General features: G+C 38.3%; 1 protein-coding gene across 3 annotated transcripts in view; it reads left to right on the forward strand.

Annotated features, from left to right (window-relative positions):
- Window positions 1–26,128, forward strand: part of GUCY1A2 (guanylate cyclase 1 soluble subunit alpha 2) — a 221,038-nt gene that overhangs the window by 133,518 nt on the left and 61,392 nt on the right. The window contains exon 8 of one of the 3 annotated variants that reach the window (XM_071434159.1): window positions 1,192–19,159. The exons of the other annotated variants lie outside the window; for them this stretch is intronic. Coding sequence (XP_071290260.1) covers window positions 1,192–1,399 — 208 coding nt within the window. The 3' untranslated portion in view covers window positions 1,400–19,159. Of the gene's footprint in view, window positions 1–1,191; window positions 19,160–26,128 lie in introns of those variants that run through there. 3 annotated transcript variants of the gene reach the window in all.

The following is a 26,128-nucleotide window of genomic DNA, read 5'->3' on the forward strand; positions in this document are numbered from 1 at the left end:
CACTTTTGTCTCATACAAAACTCATGAAAAATACTCTGTAAAGGAAGTGCATATACTGATAATCCTGCAAAATTCTCTTGGCAAGAGGGTTCATTCATTCATTTGCTTTCCAGAAATCAACTTTACAGGCATTAAACAATCTACCTTTTACAAAATTCCATGGAAACTTACAACATTCTTCCCAATTATGTTTTTGAGCTTCAAACTGATTGAGAGAAAAAATAAATATTGTTGGAGGGAAAAGAAGAAGAATGCTTTTATATATCCAACTGTGCTCAGAATTTGCCATTGTCTCAAAACTGCTCTTTTCAATGCTGCAAGGGATTGAATACCATAAACTTAATTTACTTTGGAAACAAAAAGAAAACGTCTAGAGTTACTTCCTTTATTTTACAAGTCCAGCTATTTCTGGGGAAGATACTTGATAAAGATGCTCTAAATTTTCAGGTCTAACCAGAGAAAGATTTCTAAGGTGGCAAACAGCAGAAGGCAGCAGAGTGGGGTCTGCGGTGTTGTACCAGCTGAGCAGGCATGCCAGGAGATGGCTGCCTGCCATCTTGTGGATCCAGGGAACCTGGATCACCATCTGACCCAACCAAATAGCCTGGATTAAACCCATGGGTTTAATGTTGATGAATGGTGTCAGATTTAGTTCTGCTGTTGAAAATGGATTTGCTGTATTTGAACCCAATTTATGAAAAAAGTACTACTGAGTGTAAGAAGGGCACAAACTGACCTCCCTGCTTTTATGTGGGAGAGCTCCCAAGCACTGCCACCTTCATACCAGCCTTCCAGTGGGAAACCTGGTGGTGGCCATTGCTCTGAAATGTTAATTTCTGCCAGACTGACCAAAGGGTTTTAATTAAGCCAAATGATGTATTCTGGACAACTTTCATTATGAATTTGGTTCTCTTTCTGGTACATTACTTTCTGAATGCTGACACTGATTTTCAGAGAATGTTTTTTTGAGCCATCCCTTCAGCTGATCTCAGTCAACAGAGCTCCTTGAAGTTAATGATGATAAGTTCATATAGATCAGCTGAGGATCTTGACTTAGAATTTCTTTATATGCTACATAACAGTGTAAACACATTTTTTACTAGGTTGCACATAGGATCCACCTCTGCCAAAGAGGCATTTCTGGAATGTGTTTTACAGTGTTTTATATCCCTGTGTTTTGTTTTTCTCCAGGCTTTTGAAAAAGGAAGAAAATTTTATTTTTATCCCTCGTTCCCGTGAAGAGCTTCCAGAAAACTTTCCAAAGGAAATTCCTGGGATCTGTTACTTCCTGGAGGTTAGAAGTGGTCAGAAGCCGCCAAAACCTTCCATCCCATCTGCCAGAGTGAGAAAGGTGTCTTACAACATCGGCACCATGTTCCTCCGGGAGACCAGCCTATGAGGCCTGCTGCAGATCAAAGACTTGTCAAAAAAGCACAAGCCCAGAACTGGGTCATGACAGGGGAGTTGGAGGTTCTTTGTGTTTCACTGCCTTCTTCTGAACAGGCAGTAAAATGCTCCATGTAATGTCAGGCAATAATCATTTTAAAAGGTGGGTAACTGCTGTCAGTAAACAAAGTGGAGATAGGGAAAAAATACTAAACAATGTACTTCCACTTCCAGAGGAATTTCTTTCATAAACTTCAGTCTGGCCCCTCTATGGCAAACAAAACAACGAAACAAAACCCCAACTCTCAAATTAGAGGTTGGTCTTGTTTTGTGCAGAAAGGATGATGGTTCTCTGTAGATTTGCACCAGCTAAGCAGAATTGAGAGTCAGTTCTGATTATGCATTCCTATATTTAATGTGTTCTTCAGTAAGGTAATGATGTTTTTAAACTTTATGAACAAGCATTTCATACATATACTGTAGAGCTTAACCTTCCTGGCAGGAGGAATTATGACTCAATACAAATATTGTAGGAATTTTACCTATTTTTATACATATTTCACTTTCTGGATAATTACATTCCACATACTGTAAGCTGAGTGAGCTTAGATAGCTTTTCAGAAGAAGTTACTGTATATTTCATACATTCTACCTATCAAACCTTATTGTTATACAAGTGGGAAGAAGGCATTTCTTGACTTTTTTGGCAACAAAAAAAAAAATCAATATTTACAGAATAAAACCCCCACTTTGATAAATCACTTTATCTGGTTTTTATGCTAAAGCTTTAGATGAGCACTTTCTTCTTATATAAAATAATGTTCAGTATTTGTCCTACAGTGTTGTATGTCCAGTCCTTCCAGGACAATGTAAACAAAGTGCAGAAGATCAATGTGTGGACAAACAGAAAAGTTCTCTTCAATGGGACTTGTTTTCCCTCTAAATTATCAGCCAAACTGATTTTCAGTAAAAGCCCTGAACTTCTCTAAAAATTTGGTCTTGTGAAAACTTATTCTGAGGAATTCCAGCAGACACTGGAAGCTCTCTGGATGCTGGTTTTCCACATTTTTTAATAGGACTTGTGCTCCTAGTCCAGATTGATTGTTGAAAATCCATTCTGTTAATAATGATTGCTCATTTGGAAACTTCCTCTATTGTTGGCTTGACTGAAGGTCCCCTGCTTTATCTAGTTGAGATAAAAAAAAAAACACCGAAAAGGGAAAGGCAGTACTTTTCCAGGTTTAATGCAAATGGCAGTTCAAGATTTTTGTTAGTCCAAGACAATTAAAAAAAAAAAGAAAACAAAAAAACCCCAAACAAAACCAAAAACAAATACAAGCAAAAAAAATCAAAAAAGACCAATTCTTTGCTGTTGAAAATTAGTACAGTATTATTGTCTTCAGTTAATCCAGCTCAAGCAAGATGTGTATCTGGAACATTTTCAGGCATTTTTTATTTCTCAGGTTTTCTTTTTCACAAGTAGTGGTGGTCAGTTTTCCTGTGTGGGTGTGCTGCCTTTGGATCATGCTGGGGTGGGTGATGTTGTGAGCTTGCAGATTGTTAGTGAAAATCTGTGCTGTGGCTTAGCTGCACGTGGGCCTTTAATCACTTTAATTGAAGATAAGACTCAGCAGCAACTAGGAGGCATAAGATAATCTGCATTTCTCTAATTCAGAACAGAAATGAGTTTGCTTATGGATTTAGTAGTCACAACATGAGGCACCTCTTGAAAATAAGTTAATAACTTTCACCACATTTCAAGAATGTCCAGCTGGATCTTCCTGTGAAGGGAATGACAGTTCTCTATTTCTCCCCTTTGACCAGTAGCCCCTGTGAGTCAGCAGGGCACTGCTAGCCTGTGCTGAGAATGTTTCAGGATTCCTTTCCATGAAGCCTCTTTGGATGAGACAGGACTGTCTTGAACCTTCACCGACTTCAGCAGGCAGATGATGTCTGAACTTATTATGTAGGGGTGAGTTCTTCCTTGCCTGAGGAGGGTATTAGCCCAGAAACCTATTTTAATGCAAATTTCCTCACTTTCTAGTGGGATACTGATGTTAGATTTCTTCCATTGGTATTAGAGCATTGCTGGGATTAGAGTTGTTATTTTTTTATCTACCTTGAGAAACAGCATATGGAGTTCTGTGGTCTATCTAAAAAATTACTTAAAAAAACTGTTCAAGCTTGAGATTGTGAAATTTCCATCGAAATTGCAGATCTGAGAATTTCCTGCACAGGATGACAAGTTTTAGCCTATAGCCATTAGTTTGCACATAGACAGGATGTAGCATGCATTTTTTTACCCTGGGAACACCAGTGAGATGTGTAAGAATCAGAAATGGATCAAAGTTCATGTTTCACCACTGAAAGAGGAATGTCACTTCCCAGCTAATAAATCCATAGTTCTGATGTCATTACTGAGTTCCCTAGAGTGAATTTTTTTCAAGTAACCATTAGTAGATTTAGATTTCAGTCCAACTTCTCTGGCACTTCTTCATTGTTCAGTAGTTGCTGATGTCAGAGTCTCGACCTATCTGGCCAAGCTCTTTTTCTCTTCTCACCGCCCACACTCCTATGTGAAAAGTACAAATTTAGAGGTTTAGACCAAAAGCTTGTAGTTCAATATCTTGTCTCTTACAGTTGCCAGTAAGAAATGTCTAGGTTAATTCTGCACCTGATCTTCATAACAGAAACATTTTCATAGTAAATGATGGATAAATGCTAGTTTTACTGGCAAATTGGAGAAGCAATCAAAACCAGTTTGTATCACCATCCTCATGCTCTCAGAGACTTTTTGTTGTATAAGGAGATTTAAAATCAGAGAGATCTGTGTGAGAACTGAAAATTGGTATCACCATTGATAGTGTTTGCAAATAAATCATCTAGCTCCCCAAATCAGAGTACACTGACTCTATAAAAATATGCAGTCTTTGTTTTTCATAAGCATATGTAAAGGTAACATATCTAGAACTGCAGTGCAGATGCTAGGTATTATGCTATTTGTATTATGATTAGGGATGTTGATGAAAAAAGTGTGGACTCTCTGGGGACATTTTTTTTATGTCAGTGTGAGGAAAATGTAAAACAAATTCTCAGCACTTTCAAAAGTAGTAGTTGCATCTGCTGCCTTTCATATTAGGTTGCAAGCTTATTTTGTTGGACACCTTTACAAAGTGAAATGAAACTTATTATCAAGATTGATGCTGTCATGTCAGTTAGGTGGTAGTCAGACTCAACATTTCTCCAACAACACTTACTTTTAGTGATAGGGAAATGGTTCTCATTTTCCTGGTGTTGTCTTCGTAAATAGAAAGGTTCTCAGAATTTTGTACCTTGAGATGATGAGGTGCAGAGGTTAGAGGTGCTGAAATGGTTACAGAAATCATATACTGTTAGTTGGTTACAGAACCAACTTTTTACTTCCTATAAAGCAGATGATCTTTGGTTCCTCTGAGTAAGAATTTACATTCTTGTGTTTCTTCATGTAGCTGCAAGAAGCCACATCTGCTGTCTTGAGTTTCTGTGCAGAACAAATCTACCCTCTCTGAAGAGAGAAGGAGGAGATCTATTTTGTATTGCATGTACAAGGCAAAGGGAAAGTGATATGAGGACCCCTCTAGCTGGGTTCATCAATCTCTTTGTGGCCAGTTGCTTGTACAAAAATCAGGAGGCTACAGTAAAGAGAGTCCACAGTCCCCAGAACACTTTTTACAGATCTTGTGTGAGATTTTTCCATCTGCTTGAAGCTCCCCATCACACAGGCTTTTCTGTGATGCAGTTCATAGAGATCATGAACTCAGAGCAAAAAGGAAATAGTGATGAAGTGGTAGGGTGGTGCATAAATTTTGTTCTGCATCCCTCTGGTAAAATTTGCCATTCAAAGACAAAAGCCTCTGCATGGGAGAATTGCTACTAAGCCAGGACTCTCAAAGTGTGGTTTTCTTGTAGGATCCCAAAGGGTATTTCATTTTTAATTTCAGAGAGCCAATAGTCATTAACTGTGATTGTGGTTTTGGCTTCTCTGCTCATTCCCACATTCAGTTTCAGATCTGAGTCTGTTTTGAAGCCTGGAAACATGCCTCTGCAAACAGAAAACCAAAGCTCTTAAAAACTTGGAAATCTTGTATGGGAATTGCCTGTTTTGAAGAAATGCTTGTGATTGAGTCATTAACAGTCCATGGTAGTTCATGTGTGCACATGCCATTTCACAGTGCTGTCTCCTCTTGTGCTTACAGTGTTCCCTACCAAGCCCAACAGCAGGATTGGGCATATTTAACCTACATCTTCCATTTTTTCCTGTATAAAGCAAGCAGTGCAAAACCATGATATGCTGCATGCATTTAAAAGTATCAGCACTGCACTAAGATGTAAACTCTGAAAACCACATTGTATATTTCTAGCTCTGAATAGATCCTTCTCTCAGGCAATTTAAAAATGAATGGAAAAAAATTAGCACCCAAAACTGCTGTGTTGCATTGCAAATGAGTCTGAGACCTGCATTGGTTGTTGGTGCAAGCTGAATTGCTGGACAACTTTCTGATTCTTGAGCTGCCACAAGCTGTCACATGTACATGCTTCATGCAGACAGTCCTGTAAAAGAATCAGCAGGAGCATCTTCTGAGTTTTCCTCTTCTAGTCTGAGGCCACTACCTCACCTCTGCTGAGTGCACAGAGCTCACTGAGGAGAGCTAGTTCCCCGTCCTAATGCAGTCTCAGAGATTCTGGCTTCCTTTCTGGATTCTGGTGATCTTTTGCAAAATTGTGCATGTGTAGTATTGGAAATAGCAGCGTGCTGAAATTAGCAACAAAACAAGAAGCTAAAAAAAGCTTGTCAAACTCAGAGACAGTTGGTTCCTTTCCCTCGAGGTGATACATTATTCATAATGCTGTACAGGATTGAGGGTGCCAGTGACAGGAGAGGCTATGGATGAATTAAAGATGCTGAGTGTGCAGTAGACTCAACAAGTAGGAGTTGATTGGCTTCTGCTACTGTCAATAATTCCATCATCTTGCATGCTATGTCCTGTTTTTGTCAGGGTTCTGCTCTCCAAAAGATTTCCACTTACCTTCCCGTAGCACACTGTATGTGACATAGTGAACAATCCCTATTGTTGTTCTAATTACCATATATTGTTGACACAGCTGCTTACATCTAAAGAATAACTGGGGTTAAAGGGCTGATCTTACTCTTCTTGCAGCAGAGACAAAACTGCTATGGTGGCACAGCAGGCACTCACATCTGTGGAGACGGAATAGAATGCAGTGCAAGTTTCCACTGGTGGATTTGGGTGAAGTCATTGCATGAACAGCCCATGGCATGTTTTTTAGCTTTCACAAGCACCAAATTTATCTGTGCAGATAGGAGTTACTCCTTAATGATGTTATTCATTTGCAATGCATGAGCAGGCTTACAACAAAAATCTGTGAAGTGTTTAACCTCATACACATGATTGATCTTTTGTGGCTTGGCTGTTAATCATGCTTGAAAGCAAGAGAGACAGTGAAACTGAGGAATGCAGCAATTCAGTCACAGGCAACAGGTCATTCACCTCTGCAGATGCTAACTTGCTCCTGTGGCTTAGAAAGGCTGACCTCCAGTTGTCTGTGGTCCAGGTTAGTGATACTGTGTCACTGTAGCTACGAAATGGCCTCTGAAAACAGCATGAGGCATCTCAGTCTGCTTCCCTCTGGGCTGGGGTTCCCATTAGAGAGCCCAATACAACATGTGATGCAAAGTGGCAACTTTGCTGGCAGCCTTAACAAAAGAATCAGTGGAAGCAGATGTTAAACCAGCTGTTTGCTCCAGGGATTTTAGTTTCCAGAGGCAGAGTGAGCTGAATGTGTTTTAATTTGGACAAAAAGAAAAGAGAGGATTTCAGAGAAACAGGTGTGTTCCATGGCTAGCAAGGAGGCAGTGGAATTAACATGAATCAAGAGGGACATGCTGATTACCGTGGCTGCAACAGTGCCTTCAGTGTCTGGCCCTCTTTGGCATTCCAACAATCAACGTTTCTTTTGAAAACTGGAGGACAGGTAAGCACTTCAGGCACTTGTCCCCTCTGCTTTAGAAAGAGTATGAGGCTGCCTAAATCCTTGAGTGTGCTTAACTTTCTCAGCGACCACAGATGGCAAACTTAGACTAGACATCTGGTTTTTAAGATGGCCAAGATAAGGAGACTGATCCCACTGAATTGCGTTCTTTTCAGCCCAAGTGCTGTGTCTCAGATCTTCTGTTGTGCTGCTTTTCAGCATCTTGCACTGGCCAGAATAAATTGAATTGAACTAAGTGTCAGAGGGACAGATAAGCATATTCCAAGATAAGTAAAGTGTTACCACTGTAGCCATGGTGACTGTTGCGAACATGGGCCACTGTGCTTCTGCAGATCCCTCCTAGTGTCTGAGCCCTTTGCATGTGATACCAGCACTGCCAGCACAACTCTGGGATGCCATTAGGTGTGTGATTTACAAAAGGTTTTGAGCTTTGAGCCCCTAGCCCAGTTATGCAAAACCTGTGTGCCACATTCATCTGAACTGTATGCCAGAATGCCTGCGTAAACCTTATCCTGATGGTAATAACACATACAGATTCTAAAGAGCAGAGAGATAGCTGCCAGGTTATCATTAACATACATTTTTTTTGTGCTTTTGTGAATTTGTTGGCCCAAAATTAACTTTCTATTAGCAGAAGGTGTCACACTGAGCTTCTTGTTTTCTAGGTAATTATTCCTTGGCAATACTCTCTAATGACTACTCTTGAAGCAATAAGTAAAGCCATGTTAATCTCTTCTGTGTAGGCTCCTGTACAACACCTATCACCTTAAGAAACCACTTTTCAGCAGGACATTAAATGGCAGAATAACACCCTGACATGTACTGTTTGTCCTTCCATCCTCTTCCTCAGAGAAGAAGAGCATGTAATGGAATAATTTGATTTTTTGAAGTGGTGGTTTATTTTTTTTAGTTTTCTAAAAGTATTTGTTGCTACTCATCTAAATAATTAAGAGCAAAATCAGAACTATGGACCAGAATTAGAAAAGAGTTTTGGATGTAAAAAGTATTTTAAAAGACTGTCCACTAAGTAAGATTAGTCTCACATTCTAGATAAACAATAGGGCTAATAGATGTAAGATACACCCAGGAATGATAAATAGGAGTAATAAACCAGGCAGGTTATACAATGGATTGTTTCTGTTTTATACACAACAGTAAATAGATGCTTAAACTGATTAATACCCACAGAGGGCAAATACTGTTTAATCCATTTTGGCATTTGTTTATTACCAATACATCCCTAAGGTACTATTTTTTCCTTTCCTAATGAGATTGGAACGTACTGTTAAATCAATATAAGAGTTTCTGAACTTATTGCAAAAGAACAAGCTTAGGAATAAATAAACATCAAGGAGAGATTTTTTAGATGTGAGCCATTGCATGAGAGAACAGATCACAAGAAAAGAAAAAGGAGATACTGACAGATATATTTATTTAGAACTTTCTATGGCACTTCTGGTTGATTGAAATAATTCTGAAACTGTACACTGAAAGCCTAGCTTCCCAGTTCAGATTATTTGCATTTCCTAAGAAGAAGAAGGTAATTTTTAAATTCACATTAAAGGTCATAGTTCTCAATCCCATTTTCTCTGCTTAAACACAATGTCTTTCTGAAAGTTGTATCTTTGCTGAGTGATCCTAAGGTTCTAGATGCCTAAATAAGTTTTGGAAATGTGGGTTAGAAATCCCCCTCTAAGTTAAGTCCCATGTGCTTGTCAGTGTTTAAGTGTATAAACATTCATCTCTGGAAACTTCTTGTAGGTCCTGCAAGTATATAAATAAGAAGCATCTGAAGAAAGTGAAGTCTCTGTGTAGGAGAGGGCAGCTGTACATAGATGTGGTGCTGATGTTAGCTTTCATTTATTTGGAAGCTGGATGACACAGAAATTATTCATACAAAGTGCAAGAAAGTATTGCACATAGTGTCATGAACTCTGAGGGTATAAGGTTGAATTTTAGATCCTTAAAGTTTTAGTGGAATTGCATGAGAAATGCATGATGTTTGAGTTTTTTATTTTAAGTACGAGTTCAATCTCTACTTACAGAGAAAAATTATGGGGGGTAAAAGAAAGTCTAAATGCAAAATGCAAAGAGTGTCCTGCTTCTTTGTATTATTTGGCTTTTCTGGAGATAGGAATAAGAATTCCTCCATGAGTTTCAATACTGAATGCAACACTAGATGTGAAACAGGGTAAGTGAGGTACTTTGCCAACTGGAAATTTGGAGGTGGTAGTAAGAATGTATTTTAAAAAGTATGTAGGGATAAATGCTAGCACTTTTTTAAAAAATGGAGACTGCTTTGCTCTGTAAGGAAATATTGTTTAGAAATACTTAAACAGAAAGAAAGCTTGAAATACTGTTGTATCATAAAAAAAAGGTACTAAGTCTATGAGATAATTTGCAGTTGACACCTTTCCTTCAGAAACAGGAATATATGGAGCTTTCAAATGCACATTCAACCAAGAGCTGTCTGTAGTAAATTTCCAAGAAAGTGGTATTTTACCCAGTAGCTTCTGCAGAAATGTCATGCAGATCATGTTGGGTAAGGCCAAAATTTAACTCCGTTGTTTAGAGCTTAGTAAGAGATACAGAGCATCCCAAAGCCAAGCTTTAAATATGCTCACTGTCAGGACAGCATTGTGCCTTTTACTGAAGTCTAAACAAAACCCATTCCAGGTAAAACTCCCATCCTAATACATGACATTTATACTGCCTTGCTGAAAATCAGGGCTTCACTAAGTTGCAGGCATTAATGTCTTTGATGTGACAATATTCCGTATTATTCTTATGTCTCGCTGTGGCCAAGTTGCACTGGGATACTCTAGAGAACCAAGGGTTTGGGGAGTTGCTGTAAATATGAGTGAAATTCAGCTGATCTGCATTTAGGCATCTAAAACTTATGTCTGGTCTGAACTGGTCAGGTCAGTTCCCTCTACAGTCAGTGCAGACATCCTGGCATTTCAAAGATTGAGCTGTCCTGGAGAAAGGCTTAGGGATGAGATAAACCACTGCCTTGGCTATGCTCTTCTCTTCCCTCCCCAGTGACCACTGTGGAGGTGGAGGACTGGTTCAGATTAGTTGCCATGCTGTAGCTGAGATAAATCCCACTGCTGTTAAGAATGAGAAGATGTAAAGAGTAGAACATCAAATACATATGGAGACAAAGTCACTGGGGCAAGGGCCAGGCTTCAGCCAGAGATTCAAAGGGACGTGACAGTAAAATTATTAATATATAAAATTTTAGAAGTCTGGCTAGGGAGTTTATTCTAGTTATAAGAACATTCATTTCAGTTTAAAAATAACAATCCGTGATTGTTGCTAACTCCCCACTTTTGCTGTACGATAGCACTAGTGTATTATCTGATGTATTCACCAAGAGCCATCTCTCCAAACCATCGTGTTGTTTACTGCTAGATTCCTTCTTGGAATAGCTACTTAATAAATCCATCCATCCCAGAAATGTATATATATATTTTTTAACATTGAAATGATAAATTTTCCTCACCAATTTTTTTTCTGTTTTGTTTCCTTGAAACAGTACATAGGTCAGTGTCTGCAATCACTTGGGAAAGAAAGCAGAGCAGAGGGTGAGGTGCTGGCTGGATGTTCTCTTACTCTGATTGTAGTTACTAAAGCTTCTATCTGACCTCTCTGAGTCACACTTGTGTTGTGCTGCACTTGGAGTACCCAGATTCTCAGGAGTCAGGAACATGTGTCAGGCTCTGAACCAGAGAGGAGTGGGAAGAACCAGGGCTGCCACTCTGCTGCACTGCTCCCATACGTCTTTCTTATGTTTGCAGTTGCCATTCTGATCCTTAGATATCTGTGGTGATTTTCACTGCAGTCATGGTCCGTGGGAAAGTCCCTCTTGAGAAGAAGCAATAGTATGCACTCCTCCACACTGTGAACTGTTGCTCTCCAGAGAAAAGGATTAGAAATAGTATTGTCCTCAAGAGTTGAGAAAACTTGCAGATTTTCCATGTACAGTAAACAGTTTCTATAATTACCAGGAAAACAAAGCAGAGAGGCAGAGCTGTGCAGCAGGGCCAGCCCATCTTATACACACTGCTGTGATAATGAAATCCAAACCCTGTGGAATTGCAGACACATTATTCTCACTTGCTTTAAAGGTCAGCTAAAAAGCTGATTTCTGAAATGGGCTCATAGCTCCGAGACAATGTAACACTAGTCATTTCTTCCAACAAATTGCAGTTGTCAGAGAAACTGGATTAGTAGCTCATGGAGCTAAAAATAGACACTATGAGCTTGCCAGGGAGGGGTGAAATCAGTGACAGAGGTGAAGGTCCATCAAAATATCATAACATCTGGAGAAAAAGCATCAAAAATGCTCAACTGAAATCAAGTTAGCCATAAAATTACATACAAAGAATTGTAATCACAAAGAAGAAGAATGACAAGGTTTACTCTTAATTCTTATTCACCTTCTAAATCCACCTTGAAGTTTCTGTTTTATCTGCTGACTCAGTTTGGCCATAGTCCCTCCAAAGTTAAGTACCACAAGTTAAGCACTGAAAGTCATGTTAAAGCCATTATTTGAATACTGAAAAATAAGTTTTTGGCTTGACATTTCCATCTTCTTCGCAGGAGGGAGGAGAAGATAATTTATTGCTAAATTTATTCAACTGAAAAATAAAAGCTAAACTCCCAAAACCCAAATCTAATAACAGAGCTATAGTGAAAGAAAATTTCCAAACCTCAGCAAATCTTTACTAAAAAGGGGGTAATTATTTTTCATTGCCTCAAACATTTGCATTTTAAAGAATTCTCTTCTGTGCCATGATTTTGCAAGTTCATATTGCTTCTTGCTTGGATTTAACAAACTAAACAAAACAAACCACTTCTTTATTCTTAATTCTTCTTCAATTACCTATTTTCTGCAGCAGGGCAATTCCACTATACTGTGTATGACCCTGAAGGAGCAGCAATCCACTGCAGACAGGGAACCTCAGCCTGTTTAGTCAAGGTGAAAAATTCTTCAAGGTACAGGCTGGGACTCAGCTAAGACAGGGCTGGCAGGAGTTGCATGCAGTTTCTACTATGACTTAAGTAATTCTTTTTATTATATATTCAAAAACTGACCTATGCATAGCTCAGGAATAACCTTCACCACTTTCTTTACAAACTCTTTCTGTAGTATGTGTCTTTTCTGCACACCTGTTATAAAATCTCTGCATTTCACATCTGAGGCACTGACAAGTATAGGGTATAAATAATAACTTATGTCAGTGAAGCAAATCACTGTGAAAAATATTTGTAAAGTATTTATGCTCATTGTCTTTTGGATATCTTATCAGCTAAAGTTCTCTTTGCAAATTTTTGTTCTTGCAGAAGTCCTCATTGTAAAAGAGGTCAAGAGTAATCTTGATATTGGAAATTAATTAGCATCAGTGCAGTTTATCTGGCATTCAGTGTGTCCCATTCTTATCAGGGTGATAAGGTTCAGTGGTGGAACAGAAATGTCAGGACAAGCAGCACGAGCAGTTATCTGCATCGCACGTCCTACACATTATCTTGGCATTCCATGGCATACTTTGAATTTTATAGAACATGATGTGACTGCTTAAATTTGCAGAAATATAGTTAGAGATAAATAATACAAATATGTGAACATTGTCTGATAGCTATCTTGAGATATTATGGATATATTGTCACCTACTCTTGGGATTACTCTAAACCAAATCATGCACGTTTAGCATCCATCCTTACTTCAGTGAAAAGCTTGGCCATCTTCATCCCTTTACTTTTTAAACTTCAGTTTCTTTAAAGCCCTGAGATTAATGACACAAGTATTTTCCAGCAAAGTATTACAAGAGAACAGTAACTGGGGGTTTTTTGTTGGTTTTATTCCCCCCTGAATATGGTGTGCTCCACTGCTAGGACTGACTACGTTCCTGCTTGATGTAAGCTTGACCTTTCCCAGTTTACCAAAATTTGCTAAAGTTCTTCTTTGCAGGATCCCATAGTGTTTTGAAGAGGCTGTGTGTATTCTGTTTGTGCAAGTCACAGGTGCAACACATAAATATTAAGGCTTCTCAGATCACCATCCTGCAGAGTCCAACCAATTATTTCATAGCCACAAATAATACTTTAACTCTCTTTGCCACTTTGCTCTGCCTCTATGGCCAACCCTAGAGAAGGAACTGAATGCTACTAAAAATAATCTACTGGTTTATATTTATATGTTTCAGTGGGATTAGTTTGCAATGAGCAGAAACTTTTGCAAAACAAGCTTGTATTATTGGCATGAAATTCACAGCCTGGGCCTACCAAGTCATAGTTCAGTCTCTTCCCAAAACCTTTGAGAACAAATTGAACTTTGCAGTATCTCGCCTAGAAGAAGAGATAACAGTTTTCCAGTTGTCTGGGACTGTGATTCTGACTCTCCCTTCTAATCAGGAGTCACGAAATTCAAGAAAGTGTGAATGGAAAGTAATTTCTGGTACTTTGTTGAACAATTTTTCTAGTAACCAGCTGAAATTGGTGATTTAACTGGTGATTCATTCAGGCTCATCTTCATTTCCTCTGAAAGAAATGCTAGAGGACAATTTACTTTGCTGCCTTAGAGTTGTATCTTTCAACTTTTCCCTTTAATTTCTGTGTTGCCAAAGTAAAATCTGAGGGCTAATTCCTATCTAAGGTGATCACAAACATCTGTAGTAGGAGAGCCAGACATATGTGAAGATGACTTGGATAATTGTAGGAAGATGGATTTCACCTGAGTTCATGATGCTCAGTTCTGGGAGTGGGAATTTTAGGAAGGGTTATGAACCACCATTGCTGGTGTGTCATTTACTGAGAGCAGACCAAAGGGACAGAACTGTTCAGTAGAGTGCAGTTTCAATTTCAGCTTTATGAATGCTGAGAATTGCTGCTTGTCTTGTTTCAATCTTCTCTGTTCTGGATGCTGGATAAAAGTATTTGGTCCTCCTAAAATGTGAAGAGTGACCACCTCCAAGACTGCACTCCTGTGGAAATGGACAAATGTCCATCCCCTGGGTACAACTGCTTTTTGTGTAGTTCTATAATACTGTTTTAGTGTTGTCTTACGGAGCTTATTTGAAGAGACTTGTACAAGCATTCTGCACTAATAAGATTACAACCTTGCACTATCAACAATGATTGCTTAGCATTAAAATAATCTTGGATACCATTAAAGAGAACTAGAGTTCTGTCAGGGTTTAGAGCACTGAGATGTTTGTGAACCTCAACTTGTTTGTATGAAATTTCTCACAGAAAAAGGATAATCTAATTAATGACAGTATTTACAGTTTTGTAATACACAGAGGAGGAAGGCAGTGTCCCTAGAGACTTCTGTCAACTTAATGATTAAAAGATTAATTTTAGTACTCTGTAAATCTGAACATTATTTTGAAACATCACCCTGCGATCAGTTGGGAAGAGATGGAGCTGTTAGAGTTTTGCTGTCAGAGGGCATGAACAGAATAGCTCAGAAAGCATATAAGCCAGGATCTTCCCACACTGAAATCAAGGGATTAATTGCAAAATTGCATCTGATTACTTGTCCTGTAACTAGCTGTTCAGCAAAGGAGTCCACCTGCCAACAGAAGCAGAGTCCATACAAACTATCACATGCTGCATTTCAATTTTTTTTATTGGGATTTGTTTGGCAGACTTAGTGGTCTGGAAGTTCCAGTAAGTACCTCTGGTTGAAAGTTGCTATTTCAGTTATGATCACTTCCCCAAACCAACTGAATTTATTACTAACCAAAGACTTACCTACTTGAAGAAAAAAAACAAAAACAAAACAGTAAATTTGGTTCTGTCATTTGTGTCTTTGACTGTGAGCAGTTGAAGTGCATGATGTATGTACTAACCAGGCCTGTGCTGTGGCATTGAACAAGTTATTCAGGGCTGCAGCATCAGTATAACACATTTAGAATTCAGTATAAATCCCTCCTTGGGACCACAAGTCTATGTAAAAAAACTTGATGTGCCATATGTGTAGGCCATGGGAAAATTGTGTGTGCAGTGAACTATATACGGTCTTAAAAGCTTTAACATTTGTACTGCTCTTCCTATAACAGAATGTATGTCTTGATAGCTGTTGATCCTATGAGCTTCTGAAAAAGAAATGTAATCTGAAGTTTATTCTTCTTGTCTTAAAATTACTGTTTTGTGTCTAACTGTTTACACAGACCTGCATACAGCAAAGGGTCTTTCTCTGTATGTTGCTGGGAAATGGAAAAGCAGATGCTATTTGTAAATCTTGCAGGCTTAGAGAGATCAGTGAATGCCATTCCTGAATCTCCTCCTGATAAGCCACTTCTATTTACTAGCAAATGCAAACAGTGCCAATAGCCTGGGCCTTCTTTAGAGGAAACAAAACAGCCTTGTTCTGTTCCACTTCTATTGATGCTTCTTATTTTAATCTTTTTGCCTCCTTTTGAGTAGGCTTTGGTGATACAATTCTTCCAAAGTGTAACTGAGGACAGTTTGCCTTTTTTACCCCTCTTTTTTCAAAGCCACTGAAGGCCTCAAACAAGAAGAAGAAACTTTACAAAACTCATGCAGGTATGTTGTTAACAGATAGCAGAAGGATAAACAGCCTTCTCAGAGTAGCCCAGACTATCTTTTAACAGCGTGCCTGCACTGTGTTGTGACTTGACATCTCGCTTTCATTGTGTGACCTGCTATTAATGGTGTTTGTTGCAATGACCTTTTAGTTTGTCCTAAAAGATTTTACTTGTTTGTCACCATATTAGAAACATAATGTACACTCTATAAGAAAAGCAATATACAATATACTATACATCTTCTATTTCAATGCCTCCAGTTTTAGGTTAGTATTCATATCAGTGTTTATAATCAAAATACAGGTTTTTCTCATTCTTCACAAGACCGAGCAAAGTTTTGTCTTGTCTAAATACTAACAGTAACATTTCTACTCAACAAATACTCTTTTCTCATGCTTCTAGTTTTCTTGTGATAGGCTCCATCCTACTGATTCCCCATTAATGCATTTGAAAGGGAAAAGTAATGGGCTATTTCAGTGCATGACCTTTGCACAGTACCTGATTCATAAAGATAAATAGATCCAAAATTTCATTTATGAGTTACTAGAGATCAGCAAAACAACAAAAATCCTTTGAAGTTCTTGTATTGCTTATTCAGTTTTGCAGTTTCTTTAGTCATTGTAATGGACATATTTGATAAAGCCTTTGCCATAACACTGGCATCTTCATAGGAGCTGTTCTAATTTCTGCTTCCAGTTATATGTGAAAGTGTACTGTAGAGAAATTATCTGGATTAAAAAAAATCTGGCAAGTTTTATTCACATCAGTTCTTGCTTTATTTGACCTCATCCTGTGGTAGGTAGCTCACTTTAATTAATTTTTGTCATAAAACTAGTACAGTGTCCATAAAAATGTTTCTCCAGTGAAACCTCACTCAAAAATATTTTGATCCTGATTATGACCAGGATGCCTTTATTTCAGAGTTGAGTCACTGAAGAGGTGATCAAAGAAGACAGAATATTAGGACAAATCAAGAAAATTTTGTGTATATGGTTTAAAAAGTGATATGACGGGGAAGTAATTGAGTTGGTTTTTTTCCTCATTAAAATTTGCTTATACACATTACAGCTACTCATAAAATATTTATTTCTTCCTTCACTGTCTTTCTTTTGAAATCAAAAGATCTCCAAAGGAAAAAAAGTTACCTGGAGACTTTGTACGATTTCCATAGCAAATGCAATCCAGACACCAAATCCATCCAGACTTTAGTAGTCCCAAAGGCAGCTAATTCACTGGAAGTCATTGACAGAGCTTGTTCTTCTGAACATTGTAATTACACAGTATGAAATGAATCAGTTCACTTACATTGTTGGCTGCTCAAGATACCACCCCGACTGTATTTATTATTCTTCTCTCATTGCTTGGAAAGGAGGAAGAAAAAAAAAGCTTAGGTCTGTGTCTCTGCATCACTCGAGTTCTCATATGTGCAGAGTGCATCTGGTAGTATGTTGCAGACTTGCTTTCCCATGACAGAGAAGATGGTTTATCTCTTTTGTGGTACCTTTTTTTAACCTGGCTGGAATTTTTTGACATCTCTTCAAACGTGACAGTAGCTTTTTTTGGGCTGCTCAGTGCCTGGAAGTCCTGGATAAAAGGCCACACTAAACATGTGCAGAACAATTCTGTATCTCGGGTGAGAAGTTTTGTAAGGATATTTTAGGTTTATTACTAACTTTCAGATCAACTTTTCAAGTTCAGTGGGCTCACCTTATGCTGTAGAGCTGATGTGTAAAGGCACAACACATGTTGACATGTTGCTCAGCCATGCAGGCACGTGGCGTGGTCAATGCAGTTCAGTGTGGCAAATCCTGAGAAAAATGGAATTTGCAGCAATTGGAATTGCAGATGTTGGCAGGAGTACATGATTTGTACCACCTACTCTTTTTTGTGTCATGAAAACTATCTAGAAATATAGGAAAATAAGAAGGAAAGGAAAAAAGAAACAAATTGGAGGAATTGTGAGGCAGAGCTCATTTATCAAATTTCACGTTCCAGAGGTGTAACTAAAACCATTCAAATTCAGTGGTCAATGCTGATCAGCCATCTCATAGGAGTTCCATCTCAGTTTCCATATGTAAATTTTATACTGAGCAGCTATAATACTGCCACGGGGCAGGAGGTGTTTGACCAATAACCACTAAAAGATTGGTTAAAGATTGGTTGCTGGAGTGCTCAATACCCAAATACCCTGCTGGGTCTTGGCAAGTAGAGTTCAGTTTCCAGCAAGGTTTTGTGGCAGGAACTTTGAATGTTCTTGTGAATCAGGACTGACCAGGGGTGGTCCTAAGCCTTCACAACACACATCCAGGACCAGTTTTACACACATCCTACATACATGCCTACGTATTTTATGAATCAGGTCTGTGATCAATGTTTTGAACAGTTTGTTTGCTGCAGTTTCATGGGGTTATTCTCTCTTGGTTTGCACTGTAAATAATACTGTACATCTGCTATTTTATGATAAAAATGCCATGTGAGTTGCTTATTTTTAAGATGTTATATAGCTCTGTTATGATTTATTTGCAATGCCATAATACAGTATTGATTTAATATACAATGTATCTCAATGGCATGAGTGAAAATGCTTATATTTTGCAATGTCAAATATTTTATTTTTGTTTTTTAAAATGAATACATTTCATCCTATGCAGTTCCATAAATGTTTCTTAAGTGGCTCATTATGTCTGAAAAGATTGCTTCCTCTCCAGTAGTGCAAGCATAAGAACTAGTATTCCTGATCAAAATTATCAGATATATCATCTAGCAATTTCAGATTAGAAATGTATGTACAAATATGTAAGCATTTATAGTTAATCAGAACATCTACTATATCTTCCTTGCTTTTCATGTTATGATACATTTTAATCATTTTGTATTCTTTTTATTTCTAATTATTTGTGACTCATACACAGTGTAAATAATGTTTCATTATGCAAGTTTTCTAGGTATTCAAGACTACAAAAAAGTTTGTATATGAAAAGAAATTGATAGTAGATTGGAATGACATAAAATAAAGTGGTGATGACTATGTTCTATTTATACTGTTCATTTCCAAGATGTCTGTTAAAGAAAAAACATTTTATTTGCCCTTTAACGTCCAACCAGTTATTTGAAGTATATTTACGTCAATAAATCATGCAAAAGTCTATTAAAATCATGAAGAATCATTGAAATTTTCTTTTTTTTCTGTTTATGGTTTACCTATGGAGAGCAGAATTTAAATATACTAAAATCCAATTCAGTGGGAACAGTTCAAGAAGTCAGTGAAGGTATTTGTGGAAAAGAACTTTTTTCCTCAAACCTCAGCTTTTAGCCCAAATCCAAATTTATTTTCAAACCATAAACCTGTAAAATATGTTATAACAAAATGCTAAACGCTTGAATACATTTTGTGTATTTTCCTTGATATGTAATCTTTGGTTTTCATGGCCATGGCCATGCTAAAACCTTACTAAAGCCTTTGTTCTTGACTGAACTTCTGGCATTTTGAGGCAGAGCTTCTCAAGAAATTTAACAGATTGTTGGAAAAAAAGTCTGGTGTGGGTGATAATTCAACAGCTGATTTCAGTGATTGTTCAGTTCTTGGTTCTGTAGAGCAGCAGAGCAGATCAGATTTCCTTCCTGGAGAACAGAGTGAGAGAACAGGTGACATGGCAGGGGAATCCCAGCACCAGCTCCTTGCTGCCAGTGCAGGAACAAAGGGAGCTGGCGTGCTCTAGTGCCATGAGCTTGACAAATGCTGCTCTTGTTGCCCACTTTTTCATTCCTACTTAATCTTTTCTATATCCCCAAGTGAGAAAATGACTCATTCTGCTCTGCTATTTTTTACACAAGACCATTAACTAGAATTGGTTGCAATATTTTTCTTCAGAATGTGCTACCGGGAGAAAATGGAATTTCAATCAATTCTATGTGTTTTTGGGGAGTTGATTCTGACATTTTTGTTCTAAAATGTCTTCTGTGCTTAGCTCTTACATGGCTAAAGCTAAAGCTAAGGAAGGTCTAACCTGTCCTGAAATTTCAGGGATTTTTGCTGGCGTTAAGCCTAGTGAATATTTTCTAGGAAGGAGACTGATAATTTGCCTATTCCTGTCTTGAAAATTACTTCAGAAAATTGTTCTGAAATTTTTAGAAGGGAAGTTTAATAACTCCAGTATATGGAAGTCAGTTCTTGTCCTCATATTTGAGAATCTTGTGTGTTAACCAGGAAATTATAATAAAGACAATTATCAGAGACTTACTGTGAGAGTTACTCTCTTATGAATATAACACTACATTTTGAGATTTCACTTTCTCCAATAAAGTTCTTTTATGTGACTGTATAAATGCAAGGAATGTAAGAAGTGCCTTCAGCTTAACACCCATGTACATTAAAGATAATTCCAGGACAGAAGTATATAATAGGAATAAAAATTTGTGTAGACAAGGACAACAGCACTTATGAAAGCTATTGTTTATATTCCAGAAATGATACAGGAAAGAATTTCTCAGGTTTGAAAAGATATGACTATGATAAAAATCTCTGAATCCTCTGTTGAAAAGGGATAGAAAATGATTATTCTGTGTTTCTTATAATGGAAGAATTACAGGGCATTAAATGAGGTTACAGACAGCAGATTAAAAACAAGTAATGCAAGAGAAAGCACTTTTTTTTTCCTTAGAGTGTGTAATCAAATTGTGGCTCTCAGTGCCAACAGAACATTTAAAAGACTAAAATAGAAGCAATTAGAAAAGCTGATGGAGGGTAGATTCATCAACTGATTTCAAACATGTTGAACTGCATGCTATTGTCAGCTCAGAAAGCCACTAATCCTTTGTTGCAGGAATCTGGGAGAGTGTCCCAGCCAGAGGTCTTGTAATACTTTTTTATCTCCTTTTTGCATACCATTCCCTATGGATATCATTCAAGGAAATTTGCTGGATAGATGGAGCTTTCAAGAAAAACCCTGGGTTTGTATTTTGATATGGGAGACACTGGAAGAAGAGACTCCAATATGATCTGCAGGCTGGGGGAAGAATGGGGGGGAAGGGAATTTGGAAGCCATACCAGCATCTGGAGGTAGCATAATGCACTGGGAACTTGCTGCTAATGTGCAGTCTGGACATCAAAGCTGGTCTGGGGGAAAAGAGGTGATTTTCATTGGCAGACAAATCAGAAAAGAAGATTTTTGCTGAAATGACTCAGCACAAACAAGTTACCTGTGATCTGTCACAGCACTTTCCTATGCCTGGGAAAAAGCCCCAAAAGTATGGACCAAGGCAATAAAAAAATAGCCAGCAATGGGCCAAGATCAGTTTTACAAGAAAGACTTGGAGAGTTGTCATTCTCCTGATGGGAAAAACACGTTTGTGTGTTGACCCTATGTGAGTACCTAGGGCACAGACCTTGTAGGATGAAATCTGAGTAACAGCTTTGAGTGGAAAGGACTGCTTAAGTTTCCTCACATGTAATATTCCTCCTTAATTTCAGTACAGAGGGAGGGAAAATTGATAAATATACCAAATAAAGAAGCTATTCTTGTAGGTCTGCACACCTGTTAATGTATGAGCAGAACACATTAATTCTGTTTTGTGGGCATGAGTGAGATGCACTGGCTAAGTAGAACAGAAACTGAAGTTGAGGACCACTTTGATTCAGTAGTTTCATTGAAGATCTTAGCACAGAGGAGAAGAAATTACATCTGCTGATGGCACAAACCAGGGAGCTGTTCTGTTAGCAGCACAACAAGAGCCAAATGAAAGAAGGGAAGAATAGAGCAGCCTCCAGACCACATAAAATAGAGGTAGGCTGAAAGGATAAGTAATGTCTGCCAGGATTAATTGCAGGTATTTGTGTAATAACTGGAAACTCGTAATTTAGAAGTGACAGTAGAAGAAAAAGAGATGGAAGGGTACTGAAGGAGAAGTGTATGATTATACCCACTAATGTCATGTGAAAAAGAGAGAGAACTGTTTCTGATAGATACAGGGAGATATCAGTGGCATTGCATAAGGTACTTATGTGATCATATCTGGAATACTGTGTGTAACTTTGATTATTCAAATTCAGGGTATTTTTGTGACTGGCAGCAACATAAAGCCCAAGGGAAGTATAATTATTTAATTAGCTGGTTTCTTTTTGAGTAAACCATGCATCTTTTAAAGGGCATACACATAAGGTGTGCCTGATATATTTGTATGTCTTTAGGTAGAGAATGTGGTATCAAAAATGTTCAAAATACTCACATTTCTTCCTGTTCAGTAGGTTAAGGAGGTACAAAGTGATATAGCTTGATAAAATAGCCAAGAAATAGAGGTGGCTGAGTTACCATCTGGTGTTACTCTTGACAGGTCTAGGTTGTGGTCTTTAAAACAGTTTTTCTTGTTTTATGTGGGGCTAGAATGAACAGGTGAAGGGTTTTCAGCCATTGCCTGTGCTCCTGACTTTTCTTAAAAATGTGAGCAAGAAAGTTAAATAGCAATTTTTCTGCAAGGCATCTTGGTTCAGCTTCCTAAACTCAGATCTCTCCTGCACTTTAAATGCCCTCATTCACCTTGTTTTCCAGGTAGCTTCTACATTACTGAAGCCCTTTTGAATGTCCTGGGCCATATTCACCACTGCCACATTGACCTCTTAGATGCCATAAAATAGCAATATATTCAGACAGCTAAATTAATTACATGGTGCTGAGTTTTTATAATTTATTTCCTAAATAAAAACATCACACTGCTTGAAGGAAAAACTAGCTAGCCAGACGAAAATCACAGGTCATTCATCTATCAGTGTATGTGATTACTTTTAGTGGAGTACATTCACAAATGATGAAACAAAGCTTTGCATATGGGCCAGAATATATTAAAAGAGGGTTAAATAATACTCCTAACACGGTAATGTAATGATCTGAATACTTTAACAAGCAAGTGAAACATAACTGTGATATGATTTATTTAATTTGTCCCTTAAGACATCTCTTTACATCCATGGAAATAGACATAGTATTGTATAATTTGCATTTTTCCTCCCATAGTTATTTCTGCAAATAGACCTTCTTTGGTCTGGCTGCTATGTCTTGTATAATATGCCTTATTGTAATTGCTTTCAGAAAAATCAATATAATCCTACAGTGCACAAATCCAGCTAGACTGCTTGTCCTATGGTGGCATGAAAGAACAAATACCACTTTTATTTCATTTGTCTGTCTGGAGCTGACAGGTTATAATGCTGCACATGAAAATGATGGTATTGAGAACTTTGCAGCACTATGGGAAGCTGAGTGCATTTCTCTTCACCCAAAAAGACTCCTGATTGTGTAACTGGCAATCTACCATTCCCTGTCACAAAGCCCCGAGGCTGGCAGGATGGGGCTGCTCAGCTCTGGGTTTATAAACCTCAGATGGTCCCTCCACAGTGACAGTGGCCTGGTGGTGAGTCAGGTAAGAGAGAGACCTGTAGTCACACACCTGAGTCATTACAGGGCAGGTCATACAGCTTGTTACTAATATAAATTCCTTGTTCAAATACGCCTATGAAAACTTCCCAGTTTAAGGACTGAATGTTATACATTCCTTTCTTTCTTCAATCTTGCTTTCCTTTCAGGTACCTGCCTTGGGAAATGCTGTCCTGGATAATGAAATATGACAAAATGCTTAGCTTCACTTTTCACCTCCCTTTGTGTCCAGATGCATATACAGTTTCTGACTCTTCCAGTCCTTTCAGGTCTGAAGACATCAGAGTGTCGGAGAAATTATTTTGATTTTTCATTTACATTTCAAAGCACTTTGTTATCAGAATTCTAATAAGCCATCTTGTGCTAGATATCCAAGACCTTAATGGGTGCTTCCTCCAAATGGACTCAGAATTTCTCTTGCTCTCTCACTAACACATAGAAGCATTAAAAATGTTCAATGCATTCAGAAAATACTCTTCATCACAAGAAGAAGGAGAGGGGCAAACATTGATTTCTTCTTACTCTTGACCAGCAATAGGACCAAAGGAAATGGCCTGAAGCTGTGTCAGAGGAGGTTATGGCTGAATACCAGGGAAAGGTTCTTCACCCAGAGGATGGTTGGGCACTGAACAGGCTCCCCAGGGAATGGTCACAGCACCAGCCTGACAGAGTTCAAAGAGCATTTGGACAATGCTCTCAGGCACATGGTGTGACTCTTGGGGATGCCCTGTGCAGGACTCAGTGATCCTTGTGAATATTCTATGATTCTATGATTGTCCAACAGCAGAAACATAGACAAATGAGGTATGAGTGCCTAGTTTGGAGTGAGAGCCGTATCTTCCTCTCATCTGCCTGCTGGAAATACAGCACAGCCAAGAGGAAACTGACCAGGAGGTTCCTGGAGTGTGAGTAAGAGAACTTCCTGACATGCATGAAATCAGAGTTAAGTTAGGATCTAGAACTGAGCTCAAATATTGAAATGAGTACAAAACCATCTGAAATAGTCTGGGGAAAAATGGAAGGTAGAAGAAGATGTAGTATAAGCTGGGTAGGACTTGCTAAGGGCAAAAGAAGAAAAGAGATGATGCTGTCACCATTAGAAAACTTCAGAAATCTATTATGAGAGGATGCTGAGCTTCTGTTTAAGTCATGAAATAATAATTTTGCAGACCATTATATTATCTAAATCTGCTACTGAAAACCCATCAATAACTGTAATACCAGTAATCTTGAATTTCACCATAAGCGTGAGTTTAAAATTAGTTTGAACATTGAAGAGTGTAGTTCATAAGGAGAAAAGAATGAATTCTTAATGTCTGTGCTGGCATCCAAGGGAGGAAGACAATTTTTTCTTGCAGTAAGGAGAAGATTATTGTTAGAATAAAAGAAGGCTTACTCTTCACTTTAGGTTCAGATTTATTATGTATTAGAATCAAGAAAAATTCTTTTCTGTCACAGAAAAAGTTATGAATTTCTCAGATACTCTGGAAAAACAAGAGCTAATCAATTTTAATTGTGTATAGCAGATTATTACATCCAGGAAGTGTAATACAGATTACTACTTGACTGAGTATTTACCGTGTGCTCCAGGTCAAAAGGAGCTTGTGTAAATGTCAGTGACATAACTGATCTGTGACACTGGAAGAGTGTGGTAAATCAATATTGTCTTAATTGCATTTTCTTGAGGCAATTATATAGTAGTCAGAGAAGGATGGTATACTTAGTTTCAGCATAATAAAAAAGCTTGACTAGTTAATCAGTAAATTAATTGTCTACAAGTCATTAAGAAACCCCAAAATCAACTGAGGTCTTCCCATAGTACTCCTGTACTTAGGGCATTCCTGGTGGAGACTGTTTCATGGGTGCTGTTCAGACCCACAGGTCACTGTGCTGAAGTGTTGCTGTGGTGCCATGTTGCACTTTTCCAGCACAGGTGATGGATGCCAAGGCTATTCTGGCTTTGCAGCACCTGGCAGCACTGATCTACATCTCCATCCCTGAGGACATCATAACTTCCTTGCAGGACAATGCCTGCAAGAGAAAATGCTTGTTGAATCTTAAAAATACCCAGTCACCAACAGGAGCAATGCAGGAGAAGCAGAGGCAGCCTGGTGGCTCACCTGCTCCTAGGCAGCACTCTGCTGTGTGGCTCCTCCTGGGTACAAAAGCAGTCTCTTAAAATAAACACTGAGATAAAGCCAAAACTCTTCTTCCTGAAAGCCGCTTCTCATTCCACTGTCCTTCCTCTCTAATAAATGGCTAATGCTATAGAATTTGTTTGATTAAAGAACCACTTCTGAGAGGCCAAAATACTGTGGTGGATTTCTCTACTATTCATGTGTGAAAAGTGCAAGATATTCTTTACAACTTCTGTTGTTAAAGAGTGCAGGCAGCTCAGCTCACTGCCCAGGTCACTGCCCCATGAGAACTTCTCTGCCTGACTCATAGCAGTAACCCTGCTCATTTTCTTCCCTTATGTAAATAATTAATGCCATTAGAATGCAATTCTCCTTTAATCTGTGTGCAGAAGTGTCACTCTGTACCTTTAGGAACTTAATTCCTTAATTAGGCTCCAATGTAGTCAATTTTGAAAAATGTGGCATCTCACTCAGGAGTGAGTAGTTGAGTGAAATGACTCACTTTAGGCATGCTTGTGAATTCCTATTCCCTCCCCACATGCCCCAGTAGATGGTGTGGTGTAAATGAAGA

Source organism: Agelaius tricolor, unplaced genomic scaffold (assembly GCF_023055355.1).
Source record: "Agelaius tricolor isolate 1412-34295 unplaced genomic scaffold, bAgeTri1.0.p SCAF_9, whole genome shotgun sequence".
Lineage (NCBI taxonomy): Eukaryota > Metazoa > Chordata > Aves > Passeriformes > Icteridae > Agelaius > Agelaius tricolor.